Source organism: Lotus japonicus, chromosome 4 (assembly GCF_012489685.1).
Source record: "Lotus japonicus ecotype B-129 chromosome 4, LjGifu_v1.2".
Lineage (NCBI taxonomy): Eukaryota > Viridiplantae > Streptophyta > Magnoliopsida > Fabales > Fabaceae > Lotus > Lotus japonicus.
This window is the reverse complement of record NC_080044.1, coordinates 7567046-7586807: the sequence shown is the minus strand read 5'-3', so window position 1 is coordinate 7586807 and position 19762 is coordinate 7567046. Positions and strand designations below refer to the sequence as shown.

General features: G+C 30.9%; 2 protein-coding genes across 4 annotated transcripts; one reads left to right on the top strand and one right to left on the bottom strand.

Annotated features, from left to right (window-relative positions):
* Positions 1–540: 540 nt before the first annotated feature.
* On the bottom strand, positions 541–3717 carry LOC130715014 (NAC domain-containing protein 73-like). Of its 3 annotated transcripts, none has more exons than XM_057565002.1 (4): positions 3496–3717; positions 3187–3373; positions 2898–3087; positions 541–1479 (listed from the first exon to the last, which is right to left on the bottom strand). In XM_057565002.1, the coding sequence occupies exons 2-4, from the start codon at positions 3343–3345 to the stop codon at positions 881–883; spliced, it is 948 nt and encodes a 315-aa protein (XP_057420985.1). In that variant the 5' UTR covers positions 3346–3373; positions 3496–3717; the 3' UTR covers positions 541–880. The 3 variants fall into 3 exon arrangements, with proteins under 3 accessions (XP_057420985.1, XP_057420984.1, XP_057420986.1); XM_057565001.1 differs by having other exon boundaries at positions 3506–3717; XM_057565003.1 differs by having other exon boundaries at positions 3187–3357; positions 3506–3717.
* Positions 3718–18089: 14372 nt separating this feature from the next.
* On the top strand, positions 18090–19553 carry LOC130713010 (putative receptor protein kinase CRINKLY4). The gene has a single exon (XM_057562819.1). It carries the CDS (start codon positions 18221–18223, stop codon positions 19223–19225), a length of 1005 nt encoding a protein of 334 aa, XP_057418802.1. The 5' UTR covers positions 18090–18220; the 3' UTR covers positions 19226–19553.
* The last annotated feature ends 209 nt before the right edge of the window (positions 19554–19762 follow it).

The following is a 19762-nucleotide window of genomic DNA, read 5'->3' as shown; positions in this document are numbered from 1 at the left end:
TGAAGCTGAAGAGACTTGGAAAAGAATACTTGTTTAATTAAGGAGAAGTCCTGATAGTACTTAGTTTAGTGGAAATCTTGGTAGATGACCAATAACGATATGTTAGCCCACGTTGGATGAACCAAGATAAATATTATGTGTATTCTCTATTGCCTGCCATCTTGTTATTCACCTCACCAATTATCCGTTGTCGTTGACATCTAGATTAGTCAAGATTGAGTTTTTAAAAATTTTAAGTTGTCAAAACAATCGAAATTACCACAAAACAATTCAAGCCCATGTAATATTTCTCACTAGAATCTTGACCTGATGAACTCATCAATCAATATCATCTGTGAAAATGGATAAAGAGAAACAAAAATACGTTTTTTCTTGATAGGCAATTAGAAATATATTGAATAGAAGTACGAGGAGATAATCCTTAAAAGAAAGTTTCCAACAAAAGGACCGAAAATCTCAGTGGTAAATAATTACATTCGTATTGAAGTTACAGATAAATGTAATCACAAACATCTCTGTCGACATTTATTCTGTTAGAAATTTAAAAGAAAAGGAAAGGAAAATTAAACATTTCCATGTCCAAATATCATATATAACAATATATTTTAACATATAGTGAAGCAGATGTGAAAGATTTCACTAGTGTATATATATATACCTGTACATTAAATTTAAAATTAGACCACGACCAAAACATATCTCCCTTGGCTCTTAATTTCAACTATGGGTCAAGTCCTCCCCATGTATATGACCTTCACTTCCTTCATTCTAACCCCATATATAGAATAAATATTGTCATGTATTTATAAAAAAGACATCAACATCTATGTAGTCATTGTCACTATGCATGGTCTTCCAAGAAATTTTCCACAAATTAAAGCTATTTCCTCTCAAACCTGGCTTTGTTTGCATCCATTGCTAACCGAATGAAAGAAGAGCTATCACCTTGCACAACGAAGTTTGGAATAAGCTGAGACGAGCTATCCATATTATGACCCACATGATCATAATTCATGAAAGGATGATGGTAGTAATCCACAAGAGCTGCATTTTTCAGAGCTAAATTATCATCATCATGGACACTTTGGTTTTGGCTAGTCAGTATAACTTTCTCATAAGGATCCTTGGTAATGGAATTAGTCCCACATTGCCGAGGTTGTGTTTGGTAGAAGACCTTTGAAACCACTAACTCTCCATCTTTCTCTTCTTCATTGCTGCCGAGATGGTATTGATGCATCACCCAATTGGTCTTCTCGGGCTTCTTTTGCCTTCCGTAGTTGGTGTACAAGACCAGTATCTTTTTGAAGCCCTTCACTATGCCGCCGCCGGCGAAAACCGGTCTTGTTTTGCCTGTTTTGTGCCATCTTGTCTCGCTTCCTTCTTCGTCAGTATGGACCTTTCTTCTTTTCCTTGTGCCGGTTGTGTACGCTTTCGAAGGTGTGTGGAAGAAGTGGCGGATCTGTCCATCTTTGCTTACACCTGCAACTTGAAAGAATAATGTTTCATGTATCCTTGATGAGAATAATGGCGGATCAGTGTAAAACTTTTATATACTCGTGTTTAATGATTGTTTGCTTCGTCAAAAACTAAATTTTAAATTTAATTCATAATCAAAATGAAAAATTATGTAACTATTTCTAAGCATGTGTGTTCTGGATTGAATCTTCAGTGTACAACTCCATCAAAATTAAACTCACCTTTGATTAGATTGAGGAACTCTTTTGATTTGGTTTAGATTTAGATGGACTTAAATGGCTTGCTGGTGAAGATTGAAAAGTTGAAAAGAACAATTGCTTCTCCAAGACTTTGGCTTGTTCTTTATTTCTTTTTTCCTTTTGATTATTAAGAGTTAATTACCTTGTAGTTAATATGTGATCCATGTTTGTTTAAGAGTTAGGATTGAAATTGGCTGTTCCTATTTTGTGTAGTTTTTCATGCGGCTCTCATAAAAAAATGGCAATGATATATAGAATGCAAAATAGACAAAAAAAAAAGATAATTATAGGAAAAAAATATTTTCAATAAAGATGGCGAAAGAGATGCACAAAGAGGGCAAGTGATTTGGTTCCTAAATTAGAAGTTAAAATGGATAATCTTACTATTTATCCCTCATCACGTATTAAAAGTAGGAAATGATCCAATTAAGATGATGGTAATTTGCCAAACAATAGACTTCTACTTGATACCTTGTTAAATTGAGGTAGAATGGAAATATATTTTTTCAAGAATAAGGAATAGCATTTACATATCACAATCATGAAATAGCTACAATGCTAATGTAAGATAAGATGCCACCATTGAGTTTGGTTGTTATTGACAACTCTCACAAACCTTTTCCTTTTTAACACATACTTGAACGAGTTGGCTAAAGGATCATGTGATACTTCTCTCATAAATAGCATCTTCTAAGAATGACACTTAATCTCTTTTGGACCCAAAGTAGATGAAGCAAAAGAGAAGTTATTTTTTTGAGTGGTAAAATATCTTATTCAATTCCAGGATCTTCATTTATCTAATCTCTAAATCTTCACAAATCAATCTCCCCACTCCTTTGTGTTATTTAATATTTAATTAGAATCTCTATCAAAAGAAATGCATTTAGCGAGAGCCAAGATTTTCATCTCCCCTTATCTTAATATAAATTACTTATCTTAATAAGTACACGAGACTTGGCAATCATTCTCAAATGCCTTAATTTCTTTTGCAAAATCATTTTCAACACTAAAACCTTATTTCATGCAATGGTACCGGGCACACTCTTCTCCAATAAATTAGAATTTGAATGAGGAGTATAACCTATATGCGTGCATCATCAAAATGGGGTGTTTCCAAATAAACGATCAAACATTAAGAAAAATTATTGAAGTAATTAAAATAAATTACATGAAACACAGCACCTGGTAGCTTCTCTGGGTGCGTGTAACAGATCCCATTCTCTCCTTCAAGCGTTGGTATGAACTCATCAATAAGCGGATGAAGCTTGCGCACATCGGATAGCACCTTCGCTTCCAAATGTTGAAGTATCTCCTGATCATTCGGATCAAACCTCACCCCAGCTGGTAACCCCGGCAAGTCATTGATTCCAGCCTATTAATTGATTCACACAAAACAAAACAAAACAAAACAAAATGAGCTTAAACAAAAGCTAGCAGGGTTTTATAAAAAATAAAATAAAAATTAGAATACCTGATCTTGTAATTCAATGTTAGTACCACATGAGGGGCAGGTTATGGTTCGAATTTGGCTTGGTTTTGTGTCATTAACAACTATGGTGGGTGTGATGAGTTCAATGCCCCTCTCCTCAGGATCTGAGTCACTATGCCATGTCATGATCTCTTTGGACATATGCTTCTATGCCTACAGTATCAGCACCCTTAATAATAAAACAAAAAGAAAAGAAGAAGAAGAAGAAGAATAAGTAACATAGAACAAAAAAAAAAGAAAAAAAAGAAGGTAAAACTAGAAGGCGCGCTGTCTCTTCGGCAACACGTTTACCCTGAATCACCTCTTGTTTCTGGTTGGAACTTGGAAGAGCTATTTCATTCAATCATATGACTTTCCACTTTTGCTTCTTCTATATGTGTTTGATCACTGATTGAACTAACTGTGTTTGGTTCTCTAACCAACTTGTTCTTCTTCGTTTTCAGAGAGAGAGAGAGAGAGAGAGAGAGAGAGGATAGGGCAGGCAAAGGGCGTAACTGATGATAAAAAGAAAGGTGTGGACTCAAAAGTGGGTTCTACATATAATAGGATAAGGATGCTTGGACGCCAAGTTTGCTTCTCTATATACGGTATGTACTATCTAATTATTATACATGAAAGACTAATTAATTAGATGGACTTAGTAAAAATATAATGAATGAGTTAAAAGTTGTAATTATTATACATGAAAAACTAACTTTAGTATATTACATGAAATGAATAATGAAAATCCTAAGTTAAATAGTAACAAGGGGAAAAAGAGAGTAGAAAAGGGTGTGGTGGGTATGAGTGGAGATGGGGCAACCTGATTCTGGTTCATAGGACGTTTCACCTTGTTAGAGAGACTACGTGGGTGTGTGTGTTAGGACTCGTAGGAGTTCAGCTGCAGTGTCAAATTAGAGTGTCTTTAAAGCTATGTAAAAATTCTGAGACAGACATGTACATACGAACCGACAAAGAATGTAACATAATTAGGAATACGATTGTGATTAATTAATTAATGTATACACATTTATTCGTCAACGAACAAAGTTCACTGTATATTCCCTTTTCTTAATCCCTTTATCTTCACGAAGACTACTTGTTTTGGAAGTACAACGAAAATGTATTCAAATTTCGTATATTACAAGGAACTATATATATATATGTATATAACATTCAAATACTACTGAATTTTCATGATTTTATTGGTGCTAATGGTTTAATTATAGTAACGGGTGTGCGGAGAAAAGACATGAATATCAGAATATATATTTCCCTTATATTATTTTATTATACCATTGTTGATAGTTGTGTGATTAATATCTCGTCCCACAGTCAACATATTAAGCGGTTTAAAACTGATTAAACGTATTTTTTTTTCTATTTATAAGAGTTGAGATACAAACACCTTATCACTATTTAAGAGATAAAATATTGAATCACTACTCGAATAAATATAGATTATTTTAGTATTAAGACTATTTATTGATGAATTTTCTATATACCAACCGACACGTCTTTGTAGGCTTCTCAAAGAAGCCACGCAACAAGAAACTTAGGCATGAAGCTCCAGCTGGTGGTTTTGTTCATATTTGTTCTGTTAATAACTTTAACGTTTGGGCTAGAGATTTAGGGCTTTAGGACGATGTCGTTTTTCCATATATTTTTACACGTCAATGCCATGATTAACAAGTTTTCCAAAATACGTACTTTTCTTGCAATTGCCGTAGATTGAGATTGTTTTTTTGCTGAAAGAGAGGGAGTGAAAGAAGGAAAAGAAGAAACTTTACTCTAAAACGTGATATGTGCCATCAACCCAAACACGAGATATGGCAATGGATGTGAGTTGGGGATGATCAATATTCGAATTCCCAAATTAAACTTTTAACATTATGGTTTTTGCTTATGTAGTAAACAATTATTATATACATATACACTAGCGGGATTACCCGTGCCCTGCACGGGTGACTTTTGTTATTTACAATTTAAATTTCATGTAATATTATGTTTTGTATCTTTTTAGTAAATATATTTTAACAATTGTTTCAACTATATGTTCTTAATAGTGATAATTATGTATTAATCTACCACAACATTTTACTTATAAATTTTTAATTATTTAAATATGAAAATAATTAAATATTTTAAATTATAAGACTTAAATTCACTCAAATTTTTATATATGCATTAAATCAGTATTTTAATTTTTTTATACATGTTTAATTATTAATATTTGATTGATTATTTTTCATATCAATGTTTCTATTTATAATAGCAATAACACTAATAATAATATATATATTTTGATTCAAAATGTTTGGTGAATGTGCATTTCCTTAAGGGATTTCGCCTAGGCTTCTGGTCCGGGTTCGATCCCCTCTAAGGGAAAATATAATACATTTGTGGTCAGGGACATTACTACCGTATCCCGAGCCAGATTAGTCACGTGGGGTTCTTTTCCCCCGTGATGACTGGTGGCCAAAGGACAAAAAAAAAACATGTAACAATAAAATGAAACCCCACTTCTAATAAAACTCAAATCAAATCATAGGAGAAAATCGCCAGATTAAATAAACCAAAATAATAGATAATTTACGAAAATTATTTAGATCCAGAGGCTTCTCTTATTTTTGAATAAACTCTCATGTGACTATTACTTTTAAGTTTGAACTCGTTCCTCTTTTTTGTCCTTGGCTCTTCGATCATACCTTTGGTAACCACCGCCTACCAGGGACGATGGAGGAAAAATTCATTTTATCAATCCAAGCAGATAAATTGAAGGATGTTCGTCTTTACCCTTCATGATTTAAAAAAGGGGTGAAACAATATATGATGGTGAATAAAAAATGGATGAATAAGTAAATAATAGGATCATGAAATAGGGGTGTTCATAACCGAACCAAACCAATTAAAACCGCTCAAATCGATCCAAAAAAACCAAAAACTGAAAAACCGAAAATAGCAAAAACCAATATTTACGCTAATGGATCGGATTGGTTTTCAGTTCCCATGTTCTAAATCGTACCGATCCAAACCAAACCGAAAGTATTTATTTATTTAAATTTTGACATACATAATTACCCATTTAACCATACTTATAATATTTTATTCCATGTATACCCAAACCTTTACAGTAATGTGTTTAACATTTTCCAAGTTAGGAGACATATGTCTTCTTTTCATTCAGCGAAAGTGAAACATATCAGTGCGTACATAATTCATTTCTTACAGTATTGATGTTAGTGTTAAGCATGATATCTTGTCTCTGTAACTTTTACAGTGCTTCTTGTTTTATGATTTTATTTTCTATTTTGTTATGTATTTCAAGATTTTTACTTTCTTTGAAAAACTGAAATCCAATCCAATCCAAACCGATAAAAATTGGATCGGATTTGAAAAAAAAAATTGGGTAATTAAATTATAAAACCGAAACGATTGATAAATTATTTTTCTCTATAGTTGTTTCAAATGAAAGAAAAATTGAAGGTGAAAGTTCCTTATCATGAAATTGAATAAAGAATTGAGAAACAGAAAAATGAAAGGGAGGAAATAGAGGAGTATGAAAAATATGGAAGAAAGTTGAAAATACTTACCATGGAGTAGACGAACGGAGAAAAAAACAGGATGGGTTTTTTTCATAAGAAATTTCAAAGATGGGAGGAAGAAGTATAAGATGAATAGGAAATGGAGGAAAATGAAAGTCCTTGCCTTGTTTTCGAGGAGGTATGCACAAAAGGATGCTGAAATATTTTGATTTATTAATGTTTAATTTTTTCCTAAAATAAAATACTCATTATTGGTCAATGAAAAATTAATCAGAAATTAAACATATCAACAAAATTATTTGTATTAAATGTTCTAAGGATTCATTAATTAAATTATATCAAAATGTTATAGATTAAATAAATAATGTCAGAAATGTCTCAAAAGAGCAAATGAATTCTCTAACCAATGCACATGTATAGCAAAATTAATTATTTTTGCATTAAGATAAAATTAAAGCATTATCTAGCACATGATTGATAAATTATTTTTCTCTATAATTGTTTCAAATGAAAGAAAAATTGAAGGTGAAAGTTGCTTAACATGAAATTGAATAAAGAATTGAGAAACAGAAAAATGAAAGGGAGGAAAGAGAGGAGTATGAAAAATATGGAAGAAAGTTGAAAATACTTACCATGGAGCGGAGAGAAAAACATGATGAGTTTTTTTCATAAGAAATTCCAAAGATGGGAGGAAGAAGTATAAGTTGAATAGGAAATTGAGGAAAATGAAAGTCATTACCTTGTTTTCGAGGAGGTATGCACAAAATGATGCTGAAATATTTTGATTTATTTATGCTTAATTTTTTGCTAAAATAAAATATTCATTATTGGTCAGTGAAAAATTAATCAGAAATTAAACATATCAACAAAATTATTTGTATTAAATGTTCTAAGGATTCATTAATTAAATTATATCAATTTAATTTCGAAAATGTGGAATATTTCATTTTTTAAATTTCAATTCTTTAATTATCTTGTCTAATTTAATTAAATTTTTTCGTTATTTCTTACAAATTATTTCATTGTTCCAATAAATTATCAATTCTTGAGCATCAAGGTTTTTAAAAATTGAATTTCAAAAGACAATTAATTATACTCATTAATTGTAGGAATTAATTAGAGCCATTAATTTCAATTATAAGAAATCAAAATTGTAGTATCTAAAATAGGAATATTTATTCAATTGCCAAATTTTCGAAAAATTAAAAACAAAAATGATGCTAAAATTTTTTTAAAAATATATTTATTTTATTTTCAAAAAATTATTTGCTCATCACACTCATTTTACAACTAATCTAGTAATAATTAGATTTTAAACGATTACTATAGTAAAGGAAATTCGAATTTCAAAAAAATTAATTTATATTTTAAAATCATTTTAACCATAATATTAAAGAAAAACAAATAAATGAATTTTAGAAAAATAAAATTAAAAGATCCAATACTTATTTCTATTTGAAATAATTACGAATATTTATTATAACTATTTAGAATATTGTTAATTAAAAAAAAGGGATTGCAATTATTTTTATGAATCGTATTTTCAAATTTGTAATATATTTTTAAAATATTTGATTTATCTTAAAAAATAATTTCAGGGAAAATAAAAAATTAATTTTTTTTAATCAGAATTGATTATTTTCAAAAAGTTTTAATCTAATTATGAATTTTTAACAATGGATGAAATGAAATAGGTTTAGAGATGTTCATGTATTGTATCATGTTTTCGAAAATATGGAGGGGCAGAAAATAATATTATTTGGAATTATATCCTTACTTTGATAGTTTTTATAAGTATTACTTATGTTTTATTCTTAATAAAGATTTTACCTATATTAAACTTAACAATTAATGTGACAAAAAAAAGTGGAAATATATTTTTTTGTTTTGGAAGGAAAATGAATTACTTAAGAGGAGACATGTGGCATAGGTCTTCTAGAAGAAAACCTTCTTTTCATATATATATATAGATATAGATTGAAAAATTAAAATAACATTTACGTTGAAAATTAAATTAAAAAGGATTTAAATTAATTTTATTTTCTGATTTTTTATTATTTTTGTTCTATTTTCGAATTCAATTTTTTTATATTATATTAGATATATTTTCAAATAAAATTCCTGGTAAAGGTTACATAAAAAATTGAAATTAAAATCAATATTAAATATTGAAAATCTGTACTTTCGAAACAGATGAAAAATTAAAATAATAATTACGTTGAAAATTAAATTAAGAAGTATTTTTTCCGATTTGTGATTATTATTTTTTATTTTCTAATTTAATTTTTCTTATCATATTTGTAATGTTTTCAAATATAATTCCAAGTAAAGGTTATATAAAAAATCGAAATTAAATATTAAAAAATTAAAACATTAATTGTTGTGATAATTCAATTAAAAAGGATTTAAAATATTTTTGAACTTTTAAATAAAGGTTACATAAAAATTGGAATTACATTAAATGATATTAAATAGATTGAGTCATGATTGTATGTTGTGACAAAAAAGTAGAATGAATATTTTTTTTCTTGGAGAGAAAATGGATGAATATGGAGGTGTCATGTGTCATAGATCTTCTAGAATAAACCTTATTTTCACATATATATATAGATTTTTGGAATATTCCATTTCTTGGAGAAAAAATTCCAGAATATGCTATAGCTTTTTGGATTAAATAGGATAATAAGGTCCGCTAATGGAAAAAACCTTGGAAATTTGTTTAGTAATGAAATGTTTATTAATGATGTGTGTCTCACATATAAATTATTTGTTTGATTTGTAGAAGTTTTAGCCAAAAAAAAAAGCAAAATTTTTAAAATTTTTTTTTTTTCATTTTTGAATTTAAAAAAGGTAATTAATTATATCCATTGACTTTAGTTATTAATTAGAGTCATTAATAACAATTATAAGGATAAATGTTTAATATAGATTAAAATTTCGGAAGAATAAATCAAACTTAATAAAAACATGATGCTTATTTTCCAATTTACCAAAAAATCATGATGCTGGAAAAAAAAATATTTATTTGATTTGAAAACATTCATTTTCTCATCTAAGTAAACCAACAACCAATAATATTAATTAGATTTTCAACAATTATTATAATGAAGAAAGTTAAATTTCAAATGTAAAATTAATATAATATTTCCTTCCAATATATTTTTTAAAAAATTTAAATATATTTTTTAAAACATGTTAAAGACATAAATTATAGGTTAGGAAATAATGATAGTTTAAATTAAAAGTTTCAATATTTATTATCAACATTGCTGTTGGAGTTGAACAAACAAAGGATTCCAATTTTTGTTGTGTATTATATTTTTTAATTTGTAATAAAAAAAACTAATGTTAGATTTATTTTTAAAATAATTTCAAGTAATTTTTATATTTAAAATTTAAAAAGTGAGAAAAAGATTTCGAAATAATCATTTTTTTTTTTGAAATAGATTTCGTAATATTACTTGAATTGTCACAAACTTTCAAAAATATAATATTTAAAAATATACATTCAAGTGTATCATATAGGATAAGGAATTATTAATAATAAATGAAATTAAATAGGTGAGAGATGAAATATGTTGTAACAAAAAAGTGGGATGTCTTTTTTTTTCTTGGAGGGAAATTGGAAGAATTTGGGGGTGCCATGTGGCATAGGCTTCTAGAAGGAAACATTATTTTCATATATATATAGATTTCATGTTCGAAAATAAAATATGAAGAAAATATTATTCTATTTATTAAAGAGATAATGTTTAAACCATTCATCTAGCCGGCCGGCTTAATTTTGAGAATTTCCATTTTAACGTAAACAAGTTACATCTCTTTTTCAAAATCAAAATTTGTATCACATCTCTTCCTTTTTTAATTTAATCATAGAATGGTCGGATTGAACGAAAATATAGACATGTTCTTAAGATTACTCTTACAACATTGTACCCACTCACATGTTCCTGCCAGCTATTAGGTTGATGCCTTCAGTTCCGCGGTATATGTTATTAATCATGTTCCTTCTCAGGTGTGTTCTCTTGTCAAACTTCATTCACACTTTTGTTTCAGGTTATTGTGCTACCTATGCTAATTTTCATCCCTTTGGTTGTCGTGTGTTTTCGTGCTTGCGTCCCTACATGAAATATAAATTCAGCCCTCAGAGTTCTCTTGCATATTTTCTGGGCTATAGCATTCATCACAAAGGATTCAAATGCTTGGATCGGGCTACTTCCAGGATTTATGTGTCTCACATGCTCAATTTGATGAATTTTACTTCCCTTTTGTAGGCTCTCATTCTTCTAGCGCTAATTTTGTGGTTTCTTCCTTTTATGAACCACCCACAAGGTCCATTCCCTCTCAGCTACCTGCTTCTCCAATTGTCCAGGCAAGCCCACCACAGGTTAATCCTCTAGCATGTCCGTCCTGTGTTAGTCTGGACGCTCCGATAATCCTTCATCATGATCCGCCTGCTTCGCCAGAACCTAGCTAGCTCACCAACGTCTGCAGAGTTGTCTGCTTCTCCTGTGGCTCCGATCCAACCAGTCACGAGTGCAGACTCGATCTCAGAATGACATCTTTGACTCCATCCCCGTTATGCTCATTATTTTTGTCATTAGCCTACTACTCTACTCACTGGTTTGCATACTACTACTGATCCAAAGGGTTTTAAATCCTCCATGAAGCATACTTAGTGGTTAATAGCAATGGAGGATGAACCTTCAATTCTCCATAAGAATTATACTTCGACCTTGGTCTATCGTCTATCTGCTACTAATGTTCTTGGTAGTAAATGAGTTTTTCGCACCAAATATAAAAGTGACAACACTGTTGAGGACTTAAAATTAAGCGCATTTTGTGGCTCATGATTCACTCAAATTCTAGGTTTTGATTACTCACTCACTTTCAGTCCTGTTGTCAAAGCAACTATTGTCCGTCTCGTTTATATCTTTTCGTGTTTAATGACTGGTAAATTCATCAGTTGGATGTCAAAAATGCATCCCTTCACGATCATCCCATCAATTGAAACAGACACTTCATGCTTGGTTTCAGCGTTTGAGCTCCTTTCTGATACACTATGGTTTTGTTTCCAATCAAGCTGATCCATCCTTCTTCTTCTATCAAGGGTGTATAGCTCTCTATCTCCTGATTTATGTGAATGACATTATTCTTACTGGCAGTGATTCTCTCCTTCTAACTCAGTTTACTGCTTGTCTAAATGTTGAGTCTGCGATTAAATATATATGTAAGCTTGGCTACTTTCTAGGCCTTGAGATCACTTACACTACTGATGGCTTGTTCTTGAGACAGGACAAATACGCTCGTGATATGCTTTCCCGTGCGATGATGCTTGAGGTAAGCCCAGTTTCGACGCCCTTGGCAGTCGGTTCCCATCTTGTCAGCACTAGTATGACTTACTCTGATCCGACTCCCTACCGCTCATTGGTTGGGGCCTTACTGTACTTGACTATCACTCGACCTTATTGGGGTAAGTCCTTACTAGCTAGAGCATGGGAATGAGGCGGAGAGAATTAGATTGGCCCACAAATTTTGACTCAGTATTTCGTGCCAATTCTTGGGCTTCTGCCCTATGTGTTTCTAACTTTTGATGTCTTTATTTTTTTTATTATTTTTTTTGGTTGATAAATTTGATGTCTTTATTAATAACTTCCACTTGGTCGTTGGCTTAAGCAAAATACGAAGAGAATGTGATTAATTGAATGTTCCTCGATCTAGCATGCCCCACCAGAAAACGGGACACAATGACCAAAATCAATTATTCGCTATTTTAAGTAGTTGAAATCAACGAAAAATATAAAGGAGCTAAGATCAGTAATTCGCTATTTTAAAGAGACCAATAACATATTTAACCCTAATTCGTTTTATCTCCACCTTCATAAAACTCATCCTGTTTTTAACAGAAGCAGAGTGGGCGAGTGGTGAGAGCAAAACCCGACCCAGCCTCGTTATCATGCCTAGAAAAGTTTCTCCCCCTTGACGTCATTCCCCACTTACCTCCAATTTCTATTCTCTTTATCTTTTTCCACTCTTTTTACCCAAATTAACAATAATATTGTGTAGGTGAAAGTTGCAAGAACTTCAGCGTACATGTTCCCCACAAAATTCGCTTTCATTGAGGGTCATTTTCCGAGAGGGAGAAATCAATTGGACCGTGCAGTCGCTTGCAGTGGCAACGAAATTCAAAGCAAGAATGAAAAAACAATTATTGTGTGGGAATGCAAGACTTTTGCTACAAAATTTAACTGTTTTTTTTTAGATAATCACAAAATTTAACTGTTAAATGACTTTATTACTTTTGTGACATTGTCCGTTTGTGTATTAGTCTCTTGCCTAAGCTACGCGGACATCACACATAATATTCTTCAATGGGTAAGTAAAAAAACCACATTTTAAACTAAGTTACTTTGAGAAAAAATTATAAAAATACAAACTCAATATACTTCTTTTTTTCTTTAGGAAAGAAAATTTGTTGGGAATTATTTGTGTGTGAATAATAAATAAAAGGGTTAAATATTTTTTTTTCTAAAGGCTTAATTGCAGTTTTAGTCCCCCAACTATTGCCTTCTTGCGAAAATCGTCCTCAAACTATACCTGCTGTTGCACTTTTGGTCTGCCTGTTTGCCTTCCGTGAGAAAACTAACGTGAGAAGCTGATGTGGCTTCCTCACGCGTGTCCCACACGACTTTCTTCAGAGCTCTTGATGACTGGACAACTCACATGCTTCTCACGTAACTCTGAAAGGCTCCAATGGTCATCTCCCTCCTCCATCGTCTTCTTCACCATGGAACCCTTTTAGAGTCACATGAGAAGCAGGTGACTTGTCTAGTCATTAAGCTCTCTGAAGAAAGTCACGTGAGACACGCGTGAGGGAGCCACACCAGCTTCTCACGTTAGTTTTCTCACGGAAGACAAACGACAGACCAAAAGTGCAACAACATGTATAGTTGGAGGACGTTTTTTGCTAATTTTGAAGTTTGAGGACGATTTTCACAGGAAGGCAATAGTTGGGGGACCAAAACTACAATTATTCCTTTTCTAGGCTTTCTAAAATAGTAAATTATTGATTTTGATCTTTCATCCATTTTTGTGCAGCTTAACCAGACAATAGCATATTTGTGACGGTTTAAAGGAAATGGTGTGTAGATAATAAAATGGGATGTTAGCTATACCCTTGCATCGTCTTCTATACCCTTTTTTTTTTTTTGTCAAAAGCTGTACCCTTTTGTTTATGTTTGGGTTTTATTCAAAGTTTTTGTTTTGTTTTTTTTTTTGTCAAAGATCAATTCATTAGAAAGGCAAAAAGACCATAACAGTTTGGTCAAGGCAACGACCTTAAGATGTTGGGCCTCTCCAGATTGGGAAGCAGCTCTATTGTAAAATGCACAAAATTGTGACTTGCATATAACATGCATACCACTAAAATAATTTGGTCTCTGGTTCTATGTAATCAAATAATGAAAAGAAAAGTATAAAAACTTACAGAAAATTGTGACTTGGTAAAAATTAAACGATTACTCATAAATTGAGATTCAATAAACTTCAGTATCTCTCCATGGATGTAGGCCAATTCAGAGATTTAATCCGGGTAAGTTCCTGTCCCAATCTCTTTCCCAAACCCTCTCTGAAGTCTGAACATATCAAATTTCACCATTCATATTCTATAATATCGTGCATTTTAATTCATTCCATCTTGTCAGGTGGTAAATGAATTGTTTACCCACGTGGAAACAACTCATTTGTCACTAATCTATATATATATATATATGTAAAACACACTTGAACTTTTGCATTGATTAGTTTACCTTTACATTAAATACATTAAATAATTAAATACAAAACTAAAAAAAAACATCTACTTTATTATTTATTATATTAATAAAAAATTGTTAAACTTTTCAATTTCCCATATTTTAAAATAATTTTTAATATTGATTAAATTTTAATTATTAATTATAACTTGAGGAATTTTTTTTAATAATAATAATTTAAATTGACTACCTTTACATTAATAAAAATATATAGTAAAAATAACTTTTATATTTATAACTAATTGAAAAAAAATCAAATTCTTATATGTTAAAATTAAAATAATAATTTTAATTTTAATTACTAATCATAAGTTTGATAAATTTTAAAAAATAACCAATAAAACTTATTACTACATTTTACGTATAAATAACAAATTAAATACTAAAGTTAGATATCATGTTAATAAGCTATATATATATATAACATAACATAATATTTGACTTGAGTTCTACATTACTGGCAAGATAAATTAATTTTTATTTCCATTTTCATTTCAATTAATTATCAACCTAAGGTTGAAAAAAGAAGAAGATAAAATAACACTAAGTAATATCTTTTAAATAAAATAAACATGTTAGATATTGAAATTAGTTAATGGTTGAATGCTTTTTGTAAATATATATTTCGAAATTTACTTTTAAATATGAAATGATTTTGTATGTTGTTTAAATTAACTATAATGTAGTTGCGTGTTATTTTAAAAATAATTTTAAATTTATTTGTGATTTGTCTTAATAATAATAATAATAATAAATTATTGATGAATATTTTATGTTATTAACTTTATTAACTATTAATTGTCAACTTTTCAGTTTCTTATAAAAATAATATTTTATTAAGTAGTTTTTAAACATAGTTAGAATATTAACTATCAAGCATAAATTGAGGGAAAAATAAATAAATATATTTATATGTAGAAAATATTAATAATTTAAATTAAATAATAGTCTAGATCAAAATTTATTAATGAACACTCTAGAAAAATATTTTAAAAATTAAATAAATGTCTCTATAAAATATTTACTATTAAATGAATCGCATGCGTGTATTATTTGAAGAAAATACTTTCAAATGTGTTTTTTGACCTATTATATAGTAGTAAAAATATTTTCTCAAGTTTTCTTATGTTATTAATAATGTTTTCCTGGCTACTTCTTTTTGATCCCTGTGAGGAGGGTGTATATCTTGCAAATTTCCTCATCCTTTATTAATATATATTTCTCTTTTTTCGAAAAAATTAATAATGTTTTCCTTTTCAAATGTTTTTAGGGTTAATGGTCAAATTAATCCTTTAGTTTGTAAGCGAGTTTGATTTTAGTTACTATGAGGATAAATGAAGTTTAGTGGCAGTCAAAAACTGTCAGTGATTGTAAAAATGACTGCCACTAAACGTAATTTTTTTCAGATGGACTAAAATAAACTCGCTTACAAACTCAAGGACTAATTTGATCATTAACCCAAAAATTTATTAAATTAAGTAATATCATTTATTTACATAAATAAAGAGAACTCTAATACAAGAAATTTAATGCATAGAAAAACTCTAATAACCTCTATTTAGATGTCTAGACACAATAATTTTTTCTATTATATTTATATTGAAGAAATATTTTAATATTTATTTTTAGATAATTACTCTATAGTAAATTTCATATAATATTAAAAAATATTATAAATAAACCCGTGCAACGCACGGGTATAATATCTAGTATATTTGATTAGGGATGGCAATGGGGCAAAAAAAAACCCGAACCCGCGGATAAAAATCCGTCACGGGTATAATAACCCGCGGGTTTGAAAAACGGATATTTTAAATATCCGTCCGAAAACGGGGCGGAGCGGATATCCGCGTACCCTACCTGTGGGTACTCGTTAGAGTAAAATTACATAAATGCCCTTACTATTTACTTAAGCCTAAATTAAAATTTTAGGGTTTCATTCTTCTCCATTCACTCTTTCCCTCTCCTTCAGCCACCGTGAGCGCCGCACACCACCATCTCCTCCCGCCACCGTCAGCCCATCTCCGGCGACTGGTACTCCGCTACCGTCAGCGGGACAACATCTTGGATGTGAATATAAATAAGAAAAAAGCATAAATAGAGATTTGGTAAGATATGATTCGATATCTGTGTAAAACTCGTTTATAAGTTAAATGCTTAGTATAAGACTTCAATAATTATATGCTAACAGTGTAAAAAAGTTTTATTCAGACGTCCAATATAATCATGATTCACTATTTTACCACATTATAAGTAAATTAAAATATGAAAATAGTAAAAAAGAAAAATGGCAAAATATGATTGGTAAAACTCTCTACACTATATTTTTACATAAATTAAATATTTAATATTAGAGTTTGATAGTTATACACTAGCTGCGTAACAAAAATTACACTAACATCCAATCATGATTCAAAATTTTGCCATACTATATTTTGTTTACATTTCTTTGAAGTTTTTATCTCTTTTTTTTTTGAAAATGATTTTTTAAAGGGTCGAAACTGAATTCATTGAAAATAACTGGGCCCAAAATGGCCGAATCGAGCGTAAGGGACAAAAGCCCAATTGTCCAAGATCTACTAGCTATTCCAGAAACATGATGCAGACTTTGACCAAATGAGAATAGAGATCTGTCAATTACTTTGAAAAGAAATATACTTTTGAATCCAGTTGGATAGAACTAGAACAAATGAGCAAAACAGAGCCCAAGTCTCAATGCTAAACATCACTATGATAATCAGCGACTTTGGACAGATTCCTTTAATATAAAACTATCACAGAATCTAGTACATTGAAGGGTGCCCCAAAGATGGCAGATACAAACATTGACGATTGGCTATATAAAATTGTTATGCTCCCATCTCACTCTAGTACAAACAAGATATGGATATATTAGTAGATGCACCGATCAGTAACAACAGCAGAGAATGAATCATTCCCCATTTAATAAACCTTAAACTTTATTGAACTACTTTATATTATCACATCCTTTTGCAGAATATAAGGAACCATAATGTAGCAGAAACTCCAAATTTTGCAGCCAGATACATGAAAATATTATTTATGTGTGAACAAAGGGCAAACTTAAAGTATTGAGTACCTATGTTTAATTGAGTACATGTTTGATTCTCTTTTAAGTTAGTTTTCTGATTCATATCTTGTGATTTGTGAATTAAAAAGAAAAATCGGAGAAAGAGCTAACTCTTCATGATGTGAATGTTCATCACTCAAACAGATTGTCTCTTATAAATGATACACGTGGTGCACAAGAAGTATTGGTTATGGGCTAATCAACAAATTAATCTCTAATATGTCATGTCATATTAACATATCCTTTGTTTAATTAAAAGTTGAAAAAGAGAGGGGCTTGGCAACTAACCATGAACTGCCACATCTAAATCTACTTAGAAATTTCAAACTTTCTCACACCAATTCACCTATTTTGTCAAGCATATGAACTCTTTATTTTCATTTTTCAACGTTCACTTCAACTGCTTTGATTTCTCACCTACTTTTAATCACACATATAAACTAGTTTCCACACATCTCATTGACATACCACCCAATATATCCCTTTTTCCTCCTTTTCCTCTGTTCCCTTCTTGACTACTCAATTAAACCATAACAATCAATGTACAATTAGCCAGGTCCAACAAATTGAAGAACAGCTGAAAAAAAATGAAACATGGCTATATTGCTTATGATTTGGTCATGGTTGCTCTATCCATATCTCTCATCGTTCTTGGTGTTATCCTCTTTCTTGTTTGCAAGAAGAAACCAGTTGATGAATCTGAAGAAACTCTTCCTATTAAGAGTAGCGCCCAGGCATACTCATTGATGGACATTGATGCTGCCACAGATGGCTTCAACCATAGGAGAATCATTGGCAAGGGTCGCTTAGGAACAGTGTATGCTGGTCTTCATGAAAAAGGAGAACTTGTAGCTGTGAAAAGAATTCATCCAGTGCTTGTCCTGAGCAATGCGGGATTCGGGTTCTCATCGGTGCTAAAATGGCTATCTTCAGCTCAACACCCCAACATAGTTCCTATAATAGGATTCTCAGAAGCACCGGGTGAGAGAATTATAGTGAGGGAGCTTGTGAGAATGGCAAGCTTGGAATTCTACTTGCATCAGAATTTTAATGGAGCTTCACTTTTGGATTGGAACAAGAGGATTAAAATTGGTGCTGGAGCAGCTAGAGGGCTTCATTATTTACATGAAGTGGCAACACCAAACATTGTGCATGGGTGTGTCAAGTCTTCAAATGTTCTAATTGATGCTAATTTTTGTCCTAGAGTTTCTGGTTTTGGTCTCAACTTTTTGGCACCAATGGAAAAGAGAGGGCTAGTGGGTTATGTGGATGGTGAGTATTGGAATGGAAGAGGGGGTGGTGGTGCTAGCAAGGAAAGTGATGTTTATGGGTTAGGGGTGGTTTTGTTGGAGTTGTTAAGTGGTAGAGGGTGTGATGAAGGATTGTTGGTAAAATGGGCATTGCCTTTGATAAAGGAAATGAAGTTATGTGAAGTTTTGGATCCTAGGTTGGTGATTCCTTCTGACATGAAAGCTCTGCTTAGATTAGCCAAAGTGGCTTCAGCTTGTGTTGGTAACTCAAGGAAGTGCAGGCCTTCCATGGCTCAAGTTGCAAACATTTTAAGCAATTTGGAGATGGAAGTGTGCCTTTGAGGAAGTGAGTCATGTCAATCTTGGAGTCACCTCATGATCAATACTCTAATTAAGTGCATGTTTGGAAACCAAAAGCACATTGAAGCTAAAATCATGGTGTAGAGAAACAATTTTCCTTTGCTTTTGTTTATGTTGACCATGATTTTAACTTCACGCGCGCGGTGATTTTCAAACAAGTTTTCAAACATATGCCTTCAATCTTTTTACTCATATTTTGATGATTAATGATCACTCTCATACACTCACTTTTGAGGGGTAAAAATTGTCATAAACTGCATGTATAAGAGTGTATGCATGTATAAGAGTGTATGTATTAATTGTATTTGTATTTTGATTGTGTAGTGTGTACTAATTTTTATATGAACTTTATTCCCAGGCACCCACAGGTTCGGAAATTTAAAACTCATTTTTAGGGAGTGTTGAAATAGAGAACGGTGGCTTTATCATTAAAGCAGTTTTTTATCATTTATTATTCCCTTTGGGGTGTGGATTTTTTTTAGTGTAAACCAAGATATAATTCTTTTCATTGATAGTTGA

What these genes read in the sequence shown, in the direction of transcription:
- LOC130715014 (XM_057565002.1), bottom strand. Translation starts at nt 3,345, where the DNA reads ATGTCCAAAGAGATCATGACATGGCATAGTGACTCAGATCCTGAGGAG. An exon ending in ACATTGAATTACAAGATCAG is followed by an intron (nt 3,088 to 3,186) that starts GTATTCTAATTT and finishes ATCAATTAATAG; the next exon opens with GCTGGAATCAATGACTTGCC. An exon ending in GCACCCAGAGAAGCTACCAG is followed by an intron (nt 1,480 to 2,897) that starts GTGCTGTGTTTC and finishes TTCAAGTTGCAG; the next exon opens with GTGTAAGCAAAGATGGACAG.
- LOC130713010 (XM_057562819.1), top strand. Translation starts at nt 18,221, where the DNA reads ATGAAACATGGCTATATTGCTTATGATTTGGTCATGGTTGCTCTATCC.